Source organism: Myotis myotis, unplaced genomic scaffold, assembly GCF_014108235.1.
Source record: "Myotis myotis isolate mMyoMyo1 unplaced genomic scaffold, mMyoMyo1.p scaffold_m19_p_8, whole genome shotgun sequence".
Taxonomy (NCBI): Eukaryota; Metazoa; Chordata; class Mammalia; order Chiroptera; family Vespertilionidae; genus Myotis; species Myotis myotis.
In genome coordinates this window covers 77704560-77725781 of record NW_023416390.1, presented here as the reverse complement: position 1 = coordinate 77725781, position 21222 = coordinate 77704560, and the positions used below count along the sequence as shown (strand labels likewise).

General features: G+C 51.1%; 1 protein-coding gene across 1 annotated transcript in view; it reads right to left on the bottom strand.

Annotated features, from left to right (window-relative positions):
• Nucleotides 1-1013: 1013 nt before the first annotated feature.
• Nucleotides 1014-21222, bottom strand: part of TMEM163 (transmembrane protein 163) — a 237086-nt gene continuing 216877 nt past the window's right edge. Inside the window, exons 6-8 of the mRNA XM_036320248.1 lie at nt 12167-12278; nt 4747-4888; nt 1014-1800 (exon numbers count right to left, since the gene is read on the bottom strand). Of these exons, the coding sequence (XP_036176141.1) occupies nt 1740-1800; nt 4747-4888; nt 12167-12278 (315 nt within the window). The 3' untranslated portion in view covers nt 1014-1739. The remainder of the gene's footprint in view (nt 1801-4746; nt 4889-12166; nt 12279-21222) is intronic.

Genomic DNA, 21222 nt, shown 5'->3' with positions numbered 1-21222 from the left:
ACATCATTAAGGATGTGCTCGTGAAATAGTCCTAAAAAGGTGAGGGCCTGTTAGACCTGATGCATTTCCCTCATGAGCACTGGGTTAGGCACCTGCTCTGGAAACAAGATCAAGTGTGTGGGCACACCAGGGGCTGCTGCAGGTGGTGCTGGGGGAAGGCATGGCCCAGCCTCAGCACAGCCTCTCACGCTCTGCCCAGAGCAGGGACAGCACACAGTTCCTGGATACGGAGTTGCAGGTACGGCATGATTCCTGTACACCAGTCCCAGAAAGGTCCGAGAAGAAGGTGAGCATGCACGTTTGGGGGGGGGGCTACCCCCTGCTTCCCTCGGAGCTTCCATGCTGTATTAAATACACAGGAAACCTCAGGAAAGACACCACTGAACCTCCCATTCCCCGACCTGCTTGAGCAGGCGGCCCTTTACCAGGTCCGTGTTCGTGTCCTGCAGAGACCTCTGCCACGCGTTGTGGAGGAAGCTGGCCGACAGCGCCAGGCAGCACCAAGGTCAGGGGTCCCCAGACCAAACCACCTCCCCTTCATCAGCCTGGAGCAGAGCAGTGGGAGTGGGGTGTGGGAGGGGGAGTTGGGGTCTGGAACAGCCATCCCTCAGTCCCAGGCAAGGTCAGCTCGAAGGCCTCGGGCACCACCACATCAGTGTGTGGCCATTCCTCGCCGGAGTGATGGGTGGCCTCCCCACAGACGCAACCCACAATCCTCAGGGCCTCCACTCACACTCCACCCGGAACAAGCGGCCCTTCCATGTCGTCCTTCAGCCATACAGCAAGCCTGCCTGTGACGGAGACACTCTCAAAGGTCACCTCCCGGCCACACAGAACAGGGCGCGGTCTCTATTGGCCGGACAGTCGCCTGGGCAAACAGCAAGTGCTGCAGTACGGATGGGTGTGGGGACCATTCTCCCAGAACTGATACCTAACGTTACCCAAGCTGCAGACAGCTCGTCCTGACAGCCGCCTCTCACAGGCCAGAGTACCACAGCCACCTGACACAACACAGATACCTGCACATGTGGGTAGATTGTGTAATTATTTATTACAAATAAACGGTGGTTTCACATCTGTCAAAAACGGGTCCTGTTTTTACATGTGTGTGCAGGTTCTGATGTACAAGAAAGGGTCATGTGCTTAGTTCGTCCATGCAAAGCTCACACGTACATCACTAAATACTTTAAAAATAGAACGATCTCCTTTTGAACCAATCTGTTTAGATTCAGGATTAGTAAAACAGTATGAAACTAATGAAATACAGTGATAGGAATTAGGAAGTGTGACACTGACGGTTCTGGGCATGTGAAGAGTGAGGGACAGAAGGGTACACACGGTCTTCCCTTCAGTTCTGCCGGAGAGATGAGCTCCAAGGGCCCGAGCTGCTCCATGCCCAGAGGAGGCGGGTGTGGTCAGTGGCTCTGTTTCAGAACTTCCTGCCAACAGAGACCTTACCCAACCCACAGGAACCTTTTTACTCCAGAAAACAGAAACAGCCAGCTCCCAATGGGCATGGGAAAACCAGTGTCCCCTCCTGTGCACGGCGTCCTGATGGGGTGACGGGGGAGGTGGGCGAGGGGAGCAGTGCAGACCAACCTGCTGGGCACGCCTGTTCCCGTGAACACAAACTCTCCAAATAAGGAAGTGGATGTTCAGCTAAATACTGGCACCGTCCGCCGTGTGGGACCCTCTCGTCCTGATGTCTTCATGCAGATGCAGACTGGCACTCGGGCCCTTCACTCAAACATCTCGTAGTGGCGCGTCTGCCTCACCCTGGGCACCATGTCGATGAGGAGTCTGCAGAGGACACACACAGGTCACCCAGCACACTCCCATAGCCCGGGGTTTGAGCGCTTGGGGAAGCAGATGGGAGAGGCAATTAAAAAAAAAAACTAATTCACATACCATAAAATTCAGCTTTTGAAAGTATATGACTTGGTGGTGTTTGGTATTTACTTACATTGTCTAATCATCACCACCACCTAATTCTAGAACATTTTCCTCACCCCAAAAAGAAACCTACCAGCGTTATTCCCTTTTCCCTCCCCAACTACCCTCAACCACTAATAGATTTTCCCTAATTAAGAGAATATTTAATTTATAAAAGTAGACGTGTACACTTTTATTTTGTAATTTACCTGATTGTTTAAAGTGTAAAGTTGAAAGTTTATTTGTTTTGTTTTTTCCTATATTTTGTTTTTAGATTCCAAATATAAGTGAAATCATATGGTATTTGTCTTTGTCTGACTTATCCCACTTAGCATAATGCCCTCTAGGTTCATCCATGTTGTGGCAAATAGCAAGATTTAATTCTTTTTATGGCGGAGTAATATTCCTTTGTATATATGTACCACACCTTCCTTATCCACTCATCTATCCATGGGCACCTAGGTTGCTTCAGTATCTTGGCTATTGTAAATAATGCTGCATATGTCTTTTCTAATTAATGTTTCCAATTTCTTTGGATGAATACCCAGAAGTGGGATTTATGGGTCACATGGTAGTTCTATTTTTAATTTTTTGAGGAACCTCCATACTATTATCCACAGTAGCTGTACCAATTTATAATCCCACCAACAGTGCACAAGGCTTCTCTTTGTCTTCACATCCTTGCTAACACTTGTTTGATTACTGACGATAGCCATTCTGTCCCTTTAACATCTCTTATAACACTTGTTTAGTGGTGATGAACTCCTTTAGCTTTTTCTTGTCTACTTTGATTATAATGATATAGAGTAACCTTTGTGGTCAGTCCTTGCTTTTCATGACTTTTAATATTTTGTGCCAAGTTTCTGTTGAGAAATCAGCTGACAGTCTTATGGGAGCTCCCTTAAAGGTAATGGAATGATTTTCTCTTGCTGTTTTTAAGATTCTTTCTTTGCCTTTAACCTTAGGCATTTTAATTATGATATGTCTTGGTGAGGGCCTCTTTGGGTTCATCTTGTTTGGGACTCTCTGTGCTTCCTGGACTTGTCTATTTCCTTTGCCAGATTAGGAAGTTTTCAGTCATTATTTCTTTCAAGTAGGTTTTTAATCCCTTGTTCTCCCTCTTCTCCTGCTGGTACCACCGTGATACAAATGTTGTTATTCTTTATATTATCCTTTAACTATCCTCATTTTAAATATTCTTTCTTATTGCAGTTCCAATCGGGTGTTTCCCATTACTTTGTCTTCCAGATCAATAATTCAGTCCTGTGTTTTAAACTCTGCATCTAGAGTTTCCATTTTGTTTAGTTCTTTTTCTAGAGTTTCCTCCTGTTCTTTTATTTGGGGTGTGTTTCTTTGTCTCCTCATTTTGGTTGCCTGTGTTTGCTTCTATGTGTTAAGTAGATCTGCTATCTCCCGGTCTTGGTAGAATGGCCTTATATAGTGTCTTGTGGGGTCCAGTGGCACAGTCTCCCTGATCACCTGAGCCAGGTGCTACAGGAGTGTCCCTTCTGTGGGTTGTGTATGCCCTCCAGTGTAGTTGAGCCCTGTTGGCACATCAGGTGGATGGGACTGACCTTCAGGCTACATGACTAAAGCAGACAAGCTAGTGTGTGGAGGCTAATCACATAGTGGGAGTCCTTTAAGTGGGGCTTTGTTGCCAGCTGCTTCCACCCTGCAGATGAGTCATTTGTGGAGCTAGTTGGTGGTGCCCTGATAGAGTCTAAAGCTGGCCCCAGGTGTGTTGGTTCTGGAGCTTCTTAGGAGGGGCTCCAGTGCACACTTGAGGCCACCTGGTCAGAGCTACAAAGTCTTTGTGGTTTGTTGCCACTTGTGCTGGGCTTAGAGGCACTTGGAAGAGGCTGTGCTTTGAATCAAGGCTGGTTGCCACTAGCTTCAGTCTTGGGACCCTTTGGTGGCACCACAATGTGTGCTGACACAGGCACCACGTGTGCTGGGCTCATGGCCATTTAGTTGAAGTTAGTTCCAAGTCAACACTGGCCAGTTTTGTCAGGCTTGGGGCCCCCTGATGGGAATTACAGTGCAAGTTGAGATATATCCCCTCTTGTGCCAGGCATGCCAAGGCTAGCTGCTGCTTGTTTGGGGTTTGTGGAACTTTGAGGGATTTTAGGTAAGTCCATAGTGTGAGCCACAGCAGGCCACTTGTGTGGAAGATCCATTGGAAGCACTCGGAAATTCGAGTTGAGTGGGGTGGGGTCTCAGAGAAATACCAGGGTGCGGCAAATGGCGTTAGCCAACGTGATGGAGAGCTGGGATTTGACACCCAACTGTGACTGATGGCTGAGTGCAGTAGGGCTCAGCAAAGCAATCTTGTCTGCCTGCACTTCCATCCCTGGAGAGAACTGCCCTGGCCCCTTTCCCTCCAGCCCTTACCCTGGAGCTAGTCTGTTCAGATTTTCCCTGGATGTCCCTGGCACTTTTCAAGCGGCTGACCTTGCACTGAAGCCCAGAGAAATGAGTCCGTGAGTAAGTCCATGTACAGGCCCCTCAAGATGAACGCTTGAGACTCCAGTAGCCCCATCTCACTCAGGTGCCTACTGGTTTTCACAGCGAGGTCATGAGGAGTCCTCAGCCCAGCGCTGGTGCCCGTTTGTGACTTAAAGCCTATACCTCTTGTCAAAGTCCTTGCCCCACTTCAGTGCCAGCCACAAGACTCTCTGATTCCGACGTGAGCTTTTCCAGTCACCTGACCCCACGTAGGCTCAGGGGGGTCTCAGGTACAAGGTATGACCATCAGGGGTGGAAAAAGGAACACTCTTGGATGCCAGGAAAGCAAATAGGAAAACAGGCACTTACTTGACCCCATAGGCAAATATGATAAGGCCGATGAGCACACCTGTGCTGCCATCCAGGTACCAGACCGCTGAGTTATGCTTGAATACCTCCGCGCTCAGAAGAATAGAGAAGCCCATCACGCCTCCCACGAGGGAGTTAAACCCTGGGAAAGAAGCAGAGCGAGGCTGAGGGCACTGCCGAGCAAACTTCCTTAGCCACCAAGAAACTACCCAAACATCAGCCAGCTCCACACCCAAGCCGGCGCTGCAGGGAATGTTGCCCAGAAGCACTCTCGCAGGTGACAGCTGCCAGCTGAGACCCCTGGGTGGCCTGTCGAGTCTGTTCAAATGCCACCAGAGACCTTGCTAGACAGAGCCATCACCCCCCACTGTCAGTCTCCATCCCTGCCAGGCACTCATGCCCAGAGCCTGGATGTGGTTACCGTCCGTCTGCCTTCCACACACGAGAATATCCAGACCCCATGAGGTCAGTGCAGTGCCTGGCACACAGGAGACATTCAAGTATTTGGTGACTCAAATTTGTGAATGTCTCCTGGGCCCAGTACCCAGTGGGGATCTTTTTAAATTGTTATTGATTAAGGTATTACAAATGTGTCTTTATCCGCCCCCCCACACACACACCCTTCCAATGGGGATCTTATCAGTCTGACTGTTACCCTACTTTGCTGATGAGCGAACTAAAGTTAAGCAGAGTGAGGTTAAATAAATTGACCGAGGAATACAGATTGAGAGGAGCAGGGCTAGCCCACGCCCTTTCCTTCCAGAGTCTAAGTCACCTGAGGATTTTCACTCTCTGCGAAGGAAATGCAAAGTCAAGAATTAGGCGCCTGGTTGCAGAAACGGCAGTCCAAACGGAACGGAGCTGACGGATGTTCATCACCTCCTTTCACATATATCGCACCTCAGTGGGTCCCCACAACCTAGGTGTCACACTTCCATGTTACCTGTGAGTTTCTAAGGCCCCATGGGAAGGGGATTGCTTAGAGGGGCTCCTGAGGTCGTGCTGTGGTGTGAGCCACAGGGCTGGCTCCTAGTCTGCCTCAGTGTAATGGCCTGGAGAAGCTCTGGGTCCATGCTGCCTGGTGAGCCCCTGGCAGCTGGTCTGTGCAGGCTCAGCAACCTCTCCAACTACAGGCCCTGTCTCATTCCTGGGGCAACTCCACCTATGTTGCTTTTGCCGACTCAAAATTGTTAACCCAGGTCGCACTCACTGGGGGCTGTACAGCTGGGGGAGAGGCTAAATGAAGAGCAAGGGGAGAGGAAGATGTGGGCGTAGAGAAGCCTTGAGCGAAGCCTGGGTAAGACGCCTTCTCAGGTCCAAGGTGGAGACTTCGACAACGGTAACAAGATGAATCTGGCTGATGAACAAGATGAGATGGCCCTGCAATGACATCTCATTGGCCGTTGCAACCCTCTTCTCTTCCCTCAAATCTGTCATCTTCTCACTTCAATGCTCAGCTGGTGACTCGGCCCTGCACTTCTTAGAGCACAAATGTCCGGACAACAATACCTCATCTTCCCAACACCAAGTCACACCCACCATGACAGCTGCCCCACATCCAGTTACATGCTCACCAAGGGACTTTGTTCTTGAAATTCTTCTCCCTCCTCTGAAACATTCCTACTGGGATAAATCTTAGCTTCCCATCACCCACCTCAAACTCCTCCCTGACCCCACGCCACCTGCACCACAAGCCCCTTTACAAAACTTGCAGAGTTGTCTGCCCAACGGCACCTCCTCTTCTCTCTTCATCCCCTGCCCCTCAGATGCTCTCCTCCCCGACGCCCTCCCTGAGCTCAGAGACAACTGAGCTGCCATGTGCGTGGTGAACTGGTTGGCCTCATCCTCCGGAACACTTTCCTCCGGCCCCCATGACTCTGCTGGCTTTCCCCTTTCCCCTCCAGCGCTTCCTTCTCAGTCTCCTACGCCAGGTCCTCTTCCCCATCTGAGCACGCTGCCAGTGCCCGGGGCTCCTCTGTCTACATTTCCCCTGAGGTTGTCACCTCCAATCTCACACGTCCATGTCTCCCAACTTTCTCTCTTTGGCCTGACCCGTCCCCTCAGCTGCAGACTCGTATAAGCATTTCAAACTGAACATGTTCAAAGCAAAAACCTCAATTTCCGCTCAAAACACCTCATCCTCCCTGTATATGATGCCACCGTTCACCTAGCTGCCAAGACCAAACATCTAGGAGCCCACCCTTGACTTCTGTCACTCCCCAAATCTAATCACCCCCCAAATCTAATCCATCAAGTAATCCTTGCCAACTGTTACCCCTAAACTCATTCTCCATCTCTCTACCTCTCAGCAGCCCCACCGCCCAAACCTTGCCCAAGCCCCCCTTGGCCCTCGCCGGCACCCCTGCCTCCTCACCACCTTCCCTGCTTCCCCTCCTGCCCACATCTCCCTTAACCCACAATCCATTCCCCTCACAGCAGCCAGAGTGACCACAGGAAGTGGACAGCCTCTGGTTGTCCTTTGAATCATCCTGTTCTTTAAAAAAAAAGAAAAAGTCTCTGTGGCCCATATCTTCTCTCCACAGGCCACCAGAGGCATCAGCAGAGCCCGTGCTCTGTCACAGGTGACCTGGGCTGCAGCTGACCTCTGCAGAGGGGAGTGGAGGTTTTGCTTTGGGTTGGCTAGAGAGAAGGGAGGCAAGGAGGAGATGGCCGCTGCCTGGAACCTTCAGCCCCTCTCCATCTATGGGCCATGGGCACAGGTTGGCCTGTGGCGTCCTCGGAGAAGCCCAGTGGAGCTCAGAAAGCAGACAGAGCGTGAGGTTCCCCCAGACGGCCACTAGATGTCCACTCAGCTCCACCAAGGCACGGCTCTGCCAGCCAAGCACAGCCCAGACCCCTGTTTCTGACACAGGGCCCCACCCCATTCGTGCTCCCACCCCCGGGTGCTGCCCACAGTTCACAGCTGATGGATTCACTGTTCACCTGGCTCACAGCCACCTTCCAGGAGGAGCCCTGCCTCCTCAGCTCTGCTCACCTGGGCTATGACAGTCTGGCTCAGTTCAACCTCACCTCACACAGGGCTGCAGGGCACGCTGGGGTGGGCGCAGGGACCGGGAGGGTCCCGTGTCTGCCTGCAGCAGCCTCAGGAACTCCAGCTGCAGTCACTCCACACAAGGAACCTGAGCTCGCAGCCCCACCCCCAAACCGCCCACCTTCCCACTGCTGGTCACTCTCACTGGGCACTGTCCCCGCCCACCAGGCCACTCACTTTTCTGCTTCCTCAGTTAAAACCCGGGCTGTTGTCAAGAATAAAGGCTGCTATCCCTTTAAGAAGCTGAGTAGGGGCTCCACCAGTCCGGCCTTAATGATAGGTAAGACTCCGTTTAATGAAGTACATCAGCGTCATGCAGGAATTCTGATGACGAGGTTTCATGTGCTGAACACCATGGCAGACGCTTGGTATTCAGAGATGAGAAGGAGCGAGGGGAGTCAGCCCAGGGCCCTCAACCCGGGTTTCCAGCGGCAGCACCGGAGCCGGGCTCCTGCCCCACCTCAGAACCCCTCCTCCTCCCGCCAGACTTTCCCATTAACTTACTGTCCAGTCCTTTTACCTTCAACAACACAAAGCTGCCTCCAGCGTCGTGCTGATTGCAGCAATTGCATGTTGCCTAAATAACTAAAGGAACACAGTCTAATTGACAAGATTCGTTGCGCTGCACAGCACAGGGTGGGAAGTCTGCGGGTACCACACCCTGGTGTCCGCTTTCTCTGAAGACCTGCTGTGGTGAGGACACAGCCCAGCATACAGGATCCGGTGCAGCCAGCCGGACCCAGCTCACATACAGCTCCAGCGTGGGAACCAGCCACTCACCAGGTGACAGACGAGGCCCGCCCTCCCGCCTGCACAGAAGCACTTTGTGGAGAGAGAAGGCCACACCACAGAGGACATTCCCAGGGCAGTGGGCACAGGTGGAGGCCCCCAGAGCCAGCCCCTCAGAAACCCCAACATTAATGAGAGGCACGGCTCCCAGACCCCACCCTCTCCCACCTCCCAAAGAGGAGATGATTACAGATGGTTCCCTAGCTCTGCTCCTCAACAAATGAGTGAAATACAATTAGCAGGAGGCTGCAATTACCACTGCATATTTTGCTGACACTCCCACCACACACCACCCACCGCCCCAGGTCCCTCATGGGTAACAGGCTCTGCCCTTCACCAGAGTTCTGTCTGTATGTCTGTCTTTCTCTCACTCTGTCATCAACCCCCATGGCCCATTCATCCCCGAGCCCTGTCCATTTGACATGCATTGTCAACACTTCCTCAAACCCCCTACATCCTCAGCCCCTGCCCTCACTGCTGCCCAAGCCCCCAGGCCACCACCCTCAGCTCCCCAGACCTCCCCTGCTTGGCACTCACTGCCCCGCTCTGTTCCCCATCTGATGGCAGAGGACTGTTTAGAAAACATTAAGCGTGTCTCCTCATCTGTTTAAATATTTAGCAAAACACACAGGATCCTACACTTGACTTACAGTCCAGCAGGACCCGCCCTTCCCCACTGTCCCAGCCCTCACCCTGTGCCCCCTCCTCACGCAGCCCCCTAGGTGTCCCAAGCCCCGCCCCCATGCCCTCTGCCTGGGGAGCGCTCTTCCCTGCCTTCCAGTTTAGGGAACAATTTTCACTTAAACGTCTACTTTGTAATGACACCTCTCTGTTCAAGAATATGATGGAAATATTCTGAAAATTCTGGTCAGAAGTTATTTCATTAGAAAAATCATACTTGTCATTGGGGTCTTCTCTGTGCACCCTATGAAATGTGGTGAGTTCAAAGGGGAGTGAAGCCTAAACAGACACTGTCTGGAATTGCTATCACACGTGATGCAGAGCACCCGTCCGAGACGGTCAAGCCCACGGTCATGGGTGGGAGGGTCTGACGGCTGGTCCACCCTCAGTCTCCTGGAGAGCACTTGTGTGTCTGGACAGAGAAGATGCTGAGACCCTGCAAACCACAGGGGCTTCGTGATCTTAGGGCCCAAGGCGGCTGGGAGAGGAGCTATTCCTTAGTGCTCACCCCTGGCCTGCCCTCCCCATCCCGGCACCCACGTTCCAAGCAAAAACACATGAGAATGAGGCATACAACACACGCTGGAGAAACCAAGGTGCAGCCAGGCCTCTACTCTAAAGGGCCCGGACGGAGTGTCCCCCACAGCAACGGGAAGGAACCTTGAAGGTGGCCAGACCCCCACACCGAACGTCCATTCACAGCACACAGCCCTGAGCTCTCAGCCCAAGCCCCCCTGCACTGTCAGCCCCGGGGAGAGGAGGACTCCATGGCCAACGGAGGCATGTTCCTGCCCCGATTCTGAAACTCCAGACCACACAATCACAGGGATGAGCACTTCTCTCCCAAGCTGGGCTGCCTGGAGAGGAACGAGCACCTTTCCTAGGGCCAGCCGGATGCAAGCTGCCCACAGGCCCAGCTGTGGGGTGGGCGGCAGAGACCTCTGTAGAGGTCTTCTCAGAAGGCTGCACGCTTCTCAGGGACTGCGCCACAGCTCTGTACACCAGAGGGTCTTGATTTAACTAAGTGCAGCCCCGCTTTGGGGACCAGGCGGGACTCTTCCTAGCAACAGGACAGACCCCGAGAGAGGAAACTCTGGTTCTGCATCAGGAGCAGCTTCCCAGCTAACGTGGTGCCAGCCCAGCACTAGGCTCAAAAGAACTCTGCAGAGCCTGCCGGTCGGTGCTACTGCAGTATCAGCTCTAACAGCACAGACCCAGGACCTGCTGCCAGCTGAGCCCTGGCTTCCTTGGGCCTGCCCTTCGTGGGGCACCCTCGGGGCCCATGGGGAGCTCCAGGAGCCGGGCTGGCCGCCTGGCCCACACAGAGGGGCCTGCACGCTGCCTGAGAGCAGAGCAGGGACTCAGAGGCCTCACTCCCCGGCGCCGGTCTTTTCACTATTTTAAACAGCTCTTACTACTTAAAAAGTTTGGGTTTGCTATGGGCATGTGGCCTCCGTAGCACAAGGAGGCAGGTGGCATCTTGCAAGGGCAGATGCAGACAGCAGGCCCTGCTGGTCAAAATGGCAGAGGGGACCCTGCCAGGTCCACCTTCCCTAGTGTGGAGTGTGTCCTGGCCCCCAGGCTGGTGTGAAGGCAGCACAAACCTGTGCTCATCACATGGACAGGACCCACCTCAGGCCCGGGAATGTGCATCTAAGCAACACCATAGGCAATTCTGATGCTGCCAGTGGCTGTGGTCACCTGACTGGCATCCAGGGTCCCCTGGTCTTGCAGTCAGCACATCGGATCATGTAAGCCCCAATTTCCTTGGGTCTGTTCAAAGGAACCACACACACACACACACACACACACACACACACACACACACAGATGCTCCCAGGGCAGCTGTCATTGCAAAGCTGGAAATACCACTTTGACTTCCTACCCACCAGCCAAACTGTGCAAAGGCCCACCTCCATACACAGTAGGGCATCAGCACGGGACAAGGAGTTGAAGTTCACACAGTGTACCAGGCTTTGTCATTTGGGGGAGAAGGGCCCTCTGCACTGCCATTCACCCCCCGCACAGCACCAACAGCCACCCACGCACACCCGCCTGCTCTGTATTCCACAGAGGAGAGCACCTCGGAGTTGGGGTAGGTGTGTGTGTGAGTGGTTCTTTTCTTAAAGAAAGAAATTCAGTGATTTCTTCTCCATTTTGTGCAGACACACACACCAACCCCACAAGCTTTTACCCTTTGACCTCTCACCTCAGAGTACAGAGGCTTCTGTATTCATGACCTCCTGGCAACTACACATGCTCAAGAATGGAGAAAAAGAACATGGCCAGGTGGTTAGTTTGTAAAGTTTCTTGTTTATACACCAGCACTAGTTCACAAACTGAAATGCATTTACCTGGTTTCACACACCCTTCTCTGTCATCCCAAAGGCAATGCAGGAAGCGCCCCCTGGCCTCTAGGGGCACAGGGACCCTCCACCTGGTCTGGGTTCTCAGTGGATCACTTCCCCAGCAAAGCCCTGGTTCCTGCACCTTGAACTCCTAGCTAGGTGAGCATCTTATGGCTGGAGGGGGAATGAGCATGAGAATCCACAAAGAAAACCTGTCTAGATTGCAGAAGAGACCTTCACGTCTAGTTTGGAGCAATGCACATAAAGCCCAAGACTCTGGGAAGCCCTTTGTGCTTCGTGATAAGATGCTAGGGAGCCCCCATCCACCCTGTTGGGAGGGTCAGGGCGGAGGTGATTCCTGAAGAATTTATTACAGTCCCAGGGCACAGCTATCTGCCCCAATAAGGAGCCCTGAGAATCATTAAACCACCTGAGGAGATGAGGCTAGTGAGACCTGATTCCCAATTGGTGACCTTTTCTGCAAGACAAGCAACTAAAGGCGACCCGCCCTGCGCCCCGGCCTGGGAGGTCAGGCGCTGGCCCCACTCACCGTCGGTTATGAGCGCTCTGCTGGTCAGCACCTTCCCCAGCATGAACTTCAGCACGGCCAGCGTGCTGCAGAGGATCCCACTCAAAATGGAGACGCTGAACAGGAAGTCATCCTAGAAGAGAAAGGTCCAGATTTCAGCATTTCACCCACTAGAGCAAACCATCTGCAAACCACTTGCCTTAGCAGTGGTTCTCAAGCTTCTGGCCCGTTAAACACAGTTCCTCATGTTGTGACCCAACCATAACATTATTTTCGTTGCTACTTCATAACTGTAATGTTGCTACTGTTATGAACCGTAATGTAAATATCTGATATGCAGGATGGTCTTAGGCGACCCCTGTGAAAGGGTCGTTCGGCCACCAAAGGGGTCGCGACCCACAGGTTGAGAACCACAGGGATCAGCTTGGTTCCCAGGACAAGTAGTCAGTTGTGTGTGCTGCCACCAGGAGGCGGCTACGTTGCTTGTTTTCATACCTTCGTTACCTGTGTCCCTGGGAGCTGGAAAGGTGATTAAAACCAGATGCCCCGGACTTATATTTCCTTAGAACCATCAGGTGCTTCTTTTCCTATAGGAGATTCCCCTTTGCACTATTCTGCCGAAATGAGTGGCAATCATTGATTAGTAACAGAACTGGTTAGAATATTAAAAACAGTGCCTTCTGTGTAGAGTTTTTGATAGAGAATTTAAAAAGCAGTGGTTAAGAATTTTGGAGCATGAAAGTACACCAGTGGCCTAAGAACACTTCAGCACAGAACCAATGAAATTAGCCACAGGGCCAAGTATCAGTGCAGCAACTTATAACCATATTCCTCCCTTAAATTCACAGGAGACGATTAGAAGTTCAACTACAGCCTTCAAGGTGTGAAAAAGGGGCATCTAAAAATACAGTCTGCTACTGACGCAATCTTAGCACTTCCTATAAGCTGTTACCTTGCCTTCGCAAGCAAGCGAGTGAGTCACATGCAAAAGAAAGCACCCCGTCGCATGACCTCAGGCCTGAGGCTCTGGCTTCAGGCTCCGTGCTCCCTCCCAGGAGACACAGCCTCCAGATTCTCCGATATTAAAATGCAACTGCCAGCAGAAATCTAATAGAGCATCACATATATGCAAGGAAATTGGATTTCTTAAGCATTTTATTATTCAAATTCACTAACCTGGTGACAGAAAGTTGGGAAGAGGGATGACAGCCTGCTTCCCTGAGTTCAAAACTGAACAAAGTCATTGGAAAAAATCACCTCACTGGAAACAGGATATCCGCATGGTGCCAAAGCATCCCCCAATCCTGGTCAATGGTGGTTGGTGGGTTTTTTAAAAATATGTTTTTATTGACGAAAGAGGGGGGGGGGAGAGAGAGAGAAATGAGAGAGAAATATGGATCGGCTGCCTCTTGCACACATCCCGAGAGGGGATCAAGCCCAAAACCTGGGTATGTGCCCCAACTGGGAATCGAACCAGCGACCCTTCGGTGCACAGGACAACGTTCAACTAAGTGAGCCACACTGGCCAGGGTAGCGGTGGCTGGCTTTAACATACGTCCACAGTCTTTTGCAACTCCTTCCTCTGGGAGGCACAAGTTAACTTCCCCTTCCCCTGAGTGTGGGCTGGACTCACGAATGGTATCTAACCAATAGGGTATGGAAAGGGAAAGACAGCAACTTTAACAGTGGAGAGCCCAGCAAGTGATCAAAAGTAAAATGACCATTCATAAATTATGCTGACACCACGTGCCTTCTGATATGATGTAGAGAGAACATCTCTTTGTGTTCTACCTAAAAAGTCCAGAACCTCAGCTTAATTGTGAAAAAACATTAAACAAACCCATGTCCAGGGACAGTCTACAAAATATCTGAGTACAGTACTACTTCTGACACATGTCCAGGACATGAAAGACAAGGCAGCACCGAGGAACTGTCACAGATTGGAGGCCAAGGTGACATGAGGACCAAGGCCACCTGGTGTCCTGGGCTGGATCCTGGGAAGGAAAAGCTCATTAAGTGGAAAAGCAGGGGCACCAGACAGTCCGGGGTCTTGTTCACAGTGTGGCAGTCTCCTGGTTGGGTGAAGGTACCCTGGCTGTCTAGTGAGAGGTTAAACCTTAGGGGAGGCTGGGTGGAGGGTGTACGGGAACTCTGCAATGTCTAGTAACTTCTATAAATCTAAAATTATTTCAAATTGTAAAGTTTTTTAAATAGTCGCCTTTCTGAAGTTGCGCCTCCTCACATTATCAGTAAGGACTGTGCCAAGCCTGGCCTCCTGGCAGGTCCCACGTCCCTGTTGTGCACGAGGTAACAGAGCGGGGCCATGCGGGAGGAACCCAAATCAAACTCCCTTTGTGCAGGCACTGGGCAGACTCGGGGAGACCATGGCGCAGCCACAGGAAGCAGTGTGGGCATTGTGAGGGAGTCTCAAATCCGCAGGCCCAGGTGGCCATGTGCTTCAGGGAGCGTAAGTTGGGAGACCGAGGCATTCCACTAAGCACTCTGAGGCCCAAATTCACAGGCTGAGTCCTGACTCTGCTCCATTCACTCACTCAGTTTGCAAAGCCCTCATTCCTCAATGTCCAGAAGTGGGTACAGTCTATGTTCACCCCATCTGGACCCAGGGCACACTGGGTTGATCCCCGCCCCGAAGCAGCTCAGAGAGGCCCCGTGGCCCCGGCCGTCCTCTCCTGGGTCTGCTAACGCAGGAAGCTGTGCTGTCTGCAGATCAGTGACCAAGGGCAGTGGTGAGCCAGGGGGCCCCTGTTCAAGTCTACAACCCATCACTCGCTACGGAAACAAACCCAAGCTCTCAAGTCCCAATTCTCTTTCCCGTAAATGGCAGTGTGATACCCACAGCCCTGGCAAGAGCTGATGTGCAACAGGTAGCAATTGTCATCAACGGCCCAACACATGAGCCAGGCACTAACTTCTTCCACCAAACAGCCACTAGGTGCTGACAGTCAGCCCCGGACTAAGTAGGTGACATTCCTACAGGAGGAACACAGGGGACTCACTAGGGAGGACAAAGCAGGCCAGGGGAACGTACAGAAAGGGCAGAGGCTGCGGCTGGGACCGGAGTGGCTGATCAAGAGAGAAGGCGTGTGGGACCCATCCTTCCCCAGAAGCTTCATCTTCAAGAAGCTCTCATGGCCCAGGGCTCTGAGGTGGGTTCCTGGAGGAACAGGGGGCGGGTTACTGGCATCACAGAGCAGAAGCACCGGGCACAGCTAAAGGCACTGGAGCCCGAGCCCCCTGAACATCTGTGTGACTGGGCACACCCTGAGCCTCCCCTCTCCCCTCCATTATCAGATGGAGCAAAGAGCAGACCTCCCACCCCTGGTGGCTATGCACTGTGTCCCCAGCCATCAGCAGGAACTACGTTTCCCAGAATTCCCATCCTCCGCGGCTCTGAGTCCCACTTGGCCCCAGAGACATTTGTGTGGAAGGCAGAAGTGAAGTGTGGGCCCCTAGTCCCTGGGGGCAGGTGGAGGGCACCAGGTGCTGCTGCAGCCACGCATGTGCTGCTGACCCACTGGCTCGGCTTAGACTCGAGGGAGGGTGGCGGCCAGCCCAGCACGCCCTGCCCCTGCTGGGCCCCTCCAGCGTCTCTGTGCCCTTAGCCACCCATGGCGTCAAAGTGGAGACCATGCGGTCAGATGGGGCTCTAGTCCACCTTCAGGGAACCAGGTTGCCATTGCTCTGCTCCCCTCATTCCCACGTTTCCTTGCTTCCAGGCAGTCCTGCCGCCTTCAGGCCCAGATTCCGGGGCGGCAGCCAGCAGGGGCCCTTCTTCAGCCCCCCAACCCCCCGTAAGGTCCCACCCCTGCAGCCACATCCGGTGTGGTTCCTCAGAGAGGTGCCTCTTCTCTGCCTGAGCCTGACACACTACTGCATAAGGACGTTGCAAAGTGCTAAGCAGGGCCTAATGCGGAGGAAATGCTGTGTATAAGCCAACATGCGAACCCAGGGGTGCCCCGTCTGTGGATTATTTTTGTTACCCACACTCTGTGCCCAGGGTCACCTTCCCGAAGTCTGAGAGAACAGGCTGTGCCATCTCAAGGCCTCACCCAGGCTTGTTGGCTCACTATTGCTGCCCTGATCTGCCTCTGAAACACATGAGTCCGGAGGGACCCCAGAGGACCTGGGCTGGCCCAGAGCTGCCGAAGTCCTCCCTCAGAACCAGCGTTCAAGTCCTCAAGTCCTCTGAGCCCGCCCCACCAGAGCCCACCTGGCTCTCCTCTCTCCACATCACCACCCATCGACTCTCAGCACGAGCAGAGTGTCACAGAGATGCAGGCATCAGCCTGCTCAAGACAGCTGCCATGGACTGTAGTGTCCCCCAAAATGCCGATGCTGAGGCTCTAGCCCCCCAATGAGATGAAGCCTTTGGGAAGTATCAGGGTTAGATGGAGGCATGAGGGTGAGGCCCTCGTGATGGGATTAGCGGCCTCCTGAGAAGAGGAAGTGACCTCTCTCTCAGCCACTCCCACTCCCATTGAGGAAAGGCCAGGCAAGGCCACAGTGAGAGGTGGCCACCTCACTGAGACGTGAGAAACACATTCCTGTTGTTTAAGCCACCCAGCCTCTGGCATTTGGTGTGGCAGCTCAAGCTGACAGAGTCCCTGAATATGATAAAGAGGATCCTCTCTGAGAGTCAGGGAACCAGAGCACACGTGGCTAAGGATGAGAAACTGCAACCCGAGGGTGGGGAGCCACCATTGGCCTCTTTCAGGTGCGGCCACACCTGCTTCACTTCCTCTCACAGCCCCGTTGAGCCAGCCTTGGATGGTAGAGATGCAGGTGCCCCGGGTCACTCAGCTGGTGTCAGGCCCTGGATGTGTGCCCAGCTGTAAACCTACCAGGACACCTCATTCGTGGCCTTGTAAACATCTCTCATGACACACGGACTCTGAAAACAGAGAGACAGCCACTGCCTTGTTAGGTTTCCTTTCCACTGTTACCAGCACTGGCCCTGTGATTGCTCAGATTTGAATCTTACTGAATGGATAGAAGATCAGGGCAAAATAGTGCAAGAAAACGGGCTAGGGACTCCAAAGCTAAGGGTAAATGTGCATTGAAGGTAAATGCTCCGTAGATGGTGTTTATGCCGTGAGCTTCTCCATGACCTTACGGAAGTGAAGGCCTTTTGTAACCATCTCAAAGCCATCTCATGATATATTTGAGAGGAAAATGAAACGTATTCAGGAGACAGGTTACATACAATCCAAATAGAAAAATATTATCACCAAGGGTTAATCTCCCTAATAGCTAAAGAGCTCCTAGAAATCTGTAGGAAAAAGACCAAAAAAAGAGACCAAAAATAGAAAATGGGCAAAGGACAATCAGAAAATAAAAATGAGTTTTAAACCTATCAAAGATGTTGAAACTTCTTAATAAAAGAAACAAAGACCAAAACTATACCAAGATGTCATTTTTCACCTACCCAACCACGAGTATTATTAAAAAGGCTTGCTCTTGAGGCCTGAGTGGGTAGCTCAGTTGGTTAGAGCGTCATCGCAACATGCCAAGGTTGTGGGTTTGATTCACAGTCAGGGCACATGTAAGAATTAAACAGCGAATGCATCAATAAGTGGAATAATAAGTCGATGTTTCTCTCTCTCTCAAATCAATAAAAAAAAAAGAGAAATAAAAATGCTTAATCTTTTAAAAAAGCCCTGGCTGGTGTGGCTCAGGTGATTGGGTGTCATCCTATGTACAGAAGGTTGCTGGTTCAGTTCCCAGTAGGGGCATATGCCCAGGTTGTGGGCTCAGTCCCTGGTGGGGAGGTGCACAGGAGGCAGCTGATCGATGTTTCACTCTCACATGGATGTTTTTCTCTCTATATATCCCACTCACTTCCTCTTTTTCTAAAAATCAATACAAATATTGAAGAAAAGAAACAAAAACCTTTTCTCCTGGAAAGATACTATTAAGAAAATAAAGGGCAACCACAGACTGGGAAAAAACATTTGCAAACACATTTGTTAAAAGTCTTATACCCAGCCCTGGCTGGTTTTGCTCAGTGGATAGAGCATTGGCCTACAGACTGAAGGGTCCCAGGTTCGATTCCGGTCAAGGGCACGTGCCAGGGTTTTCAGGCTAGATTCCCAGTAGGGGGCATGCAGGAGGCAGCCAATCAATGATTCTCTGTTTCTATCTCTCTCTCCCTCTCCCTTCCTCTTTGAAATCAATAAAAATATACATATTTTTAAAAGTCTTATACCCAGATGATATTAAGAATTTCTGTAACTCAATAAGCAAACAAACAAATGACTCAATTTTTTGTTGTTGTTGTTAGTTTTGTTAATCTTCACCCGAGGATGTTTTTTCCATTGATTTTTTAGAGAAAGCAGCGGAAGGAAGAGAGAAAGAGAGAGAGAGAAATATCAATGTGAGAGAGACACATGGATTGGTTGCCTCCCTCACGCATCCTGACAGCACTGGGGATCAAATGTGCAACCCAGGTAGGTGCCCTTAACCAGAATCGAACCTGAGACCCTTCGCTCCACAGGCCGACACTCCAACCACTGAGCCACAAAAGATTTGAACAAATAATTTACCAAAAAAGATACATGGTTAACAAATAAGCACATGAAAAGATAGCCAACATCCTTTGCCAACAGAAAAATGTAAATCAAAACCACCATGAGATACTACTACATACCAATTAGAATCAGTAAAATTAAAAAGAAATAATAGCAATCATAGTGAGGATGTGAGCAACGGGAACTCTCATGTACTGCTGGTAGGAATGTAAAATGGAACAGCCACTTTGTAAAACTGACTGGCCATTCCTTGTCAAGTTAAATATTAACTTACCATAGGACCCAGCTACTCACCTCACTGATATTTACCCAAAATAAAAATAAAAAAAGCCTATGTCCACACAAAAACCTGCACATCAATGTTCTTAACCGTGGTTTTCATGGTGTCAGAAAACTGGAAACGACCTAATAGTTTATGCATTTACAACTGGTAAATGGATAAACGAACTATAGGATATAGCCATACAATGGAATACTACTTGGCAATGAAAAAGAATGAACTACTAATGCATTCAGCAAAACTACGGCTGTACTTCAAGAGCATTATGCTAAGTAAAAGAAAGCATGCACAAGAGACTAAATACATTATGATTTCATTTATATCAGAGTCCAGAAAAGGAAAACCATGCTGACAGGAAGCAGAGCAGTGGCTGGGAGGGGAGGTAACTGAGGACTGCAGAAGTGCAGGATGAAGCCTTTTGGAGGGACTGAAATAGTCTATATCATCATTGTGGTAGCAGTTCTGTGACTATACACATCTACCAAACCCATCAAATTATATGGGGCATTTTACTGTATGTACATTATTACATCTCAATAAAACTAATTTTTTATCCTCACCCTAAAGACATGTTTTTATTGATCTTAGAAAAAGGGAATAGAGGGAGGGAGTTGTGGGGAGAGAAGGGGAAGGAGTTGAGGAGAAAGAGGCAAGAAGAAGGAGAAAGGGAGGAAGAGAGAGAGAGAGGTAGAGAGGGAGGGAAGGAGAGAGAGAGAGATGAGAGAGAAACATTGATAGGTTGCCTCCTATACGCACCCTGACTGAGAATCGAACCTGCAACCTTTCGGTGTGTAGGATGATGTGCCAACAGACTGAGTCCCAGTCCCTACCAATGTAGTAGGGACTCAATAAAACTAATTTTTTAAAAGCAACTTATCTCAGGGACCCCGTAGGTGACCATTACAGACATTTACACAGTTCAGCTTATGCACATTATAATTCTACATATAATGTCCATTATCATGATACGAAGCAAAGAACAGATAAAAGCACAATCATTATCAAGATAAAACCAGAGGCTGAGAGTGGTCAGTGGTGGAACTTAGACACTGCTGGGCTGACTTCAAGTCACATACATTTTCTGCTGATTTATTTCCACTGGGTAAACACTCCTTTTTATAGACTTATCTCAAGTGTTTCCTCCTCTGCTGAGCATTTCCTGACAGCTCACGCCCTAAGACCTGACAGGCGCACACCCGCCTCCGCTGGCCGTGTCCTCCCGGGCCCGTGACGCGTCCTTGCACCTGCTTCCTTCCTGCCCTCTCCGGTGGCGCAGCAACAGAGACCCTCTCACCCCTCAGTGTCTCCCACGGCAATAGGAATGTCTGTGACAGGCACTGCCACCTGCAGAGGGATGGCAATCGCAACCACCAGACTTTCACAAGCAGCTTTACGGAAGATACAGAAATGTTTGTCCATTCGTCATCTGGCCCACAGTGAACGTCAGTGGCCTAAGGTTACAACCAAGAGGAGAGGACGACAGGATGGGTTTCTAATGATCAAACGGGGTGCGGGAATGTTCCTCGGTTGGGGAGAAACCCCACCAAGAGGGTGCTCTGGATCACCAGGTGCCCCTGGCACGTTGGAGGAAGTAGGACATTGGTGAGGGCAAGGCTGCAATTCTGCAAAAGCCAGAGGGTCCCAAGTTGACAGACCTCCCAGCCACAGTCACGCTCCAAGATACCTGACAGAGGTGGGTCTGAGCATCTCCCTTGGGTCCCACCGGCTAGGCTGTAGGACGTGAAGGCCTCTCCATGCCTGTCCTCCTGCCCATGGCCCCCAACCCACACTTCAGGACATCTTAGGAGAAGCCACCTCAGCCTGGCCTCACCTTCCAGACAATCCAGTACGTGTCTTTTCTAAGACCTAGTAATGCCTTAATCTGTACTTTCCCAACTTCATTTGTCCCAAAACATGAAAAGCAGCACCTTAACCCAATGGAACAAGGAATTCCTTACATAGGAATTCCAAGAGCCTGGCAGACCCCTGCGCTACAAACAGCTTTCCACCCTAAACTCTTTGCTCTGTGCCAAGGCTAATCCCGCCTTACCAAGAGATCCACACGCCCACCCTCGCCCAGGCTTGCCGGCACCACCACCAGCCCCACACCTGGCCCATGACCAGGCAAGGGAGAGCACACCTTTCGTAGAAACATGAGGTTGTCTTAAAATTACAGCACGTTATAATTGGAGCAATGCTTACAGACAATCTAATCAATGATGCCAGTGGGGAAACTGAGGGCACGTGGC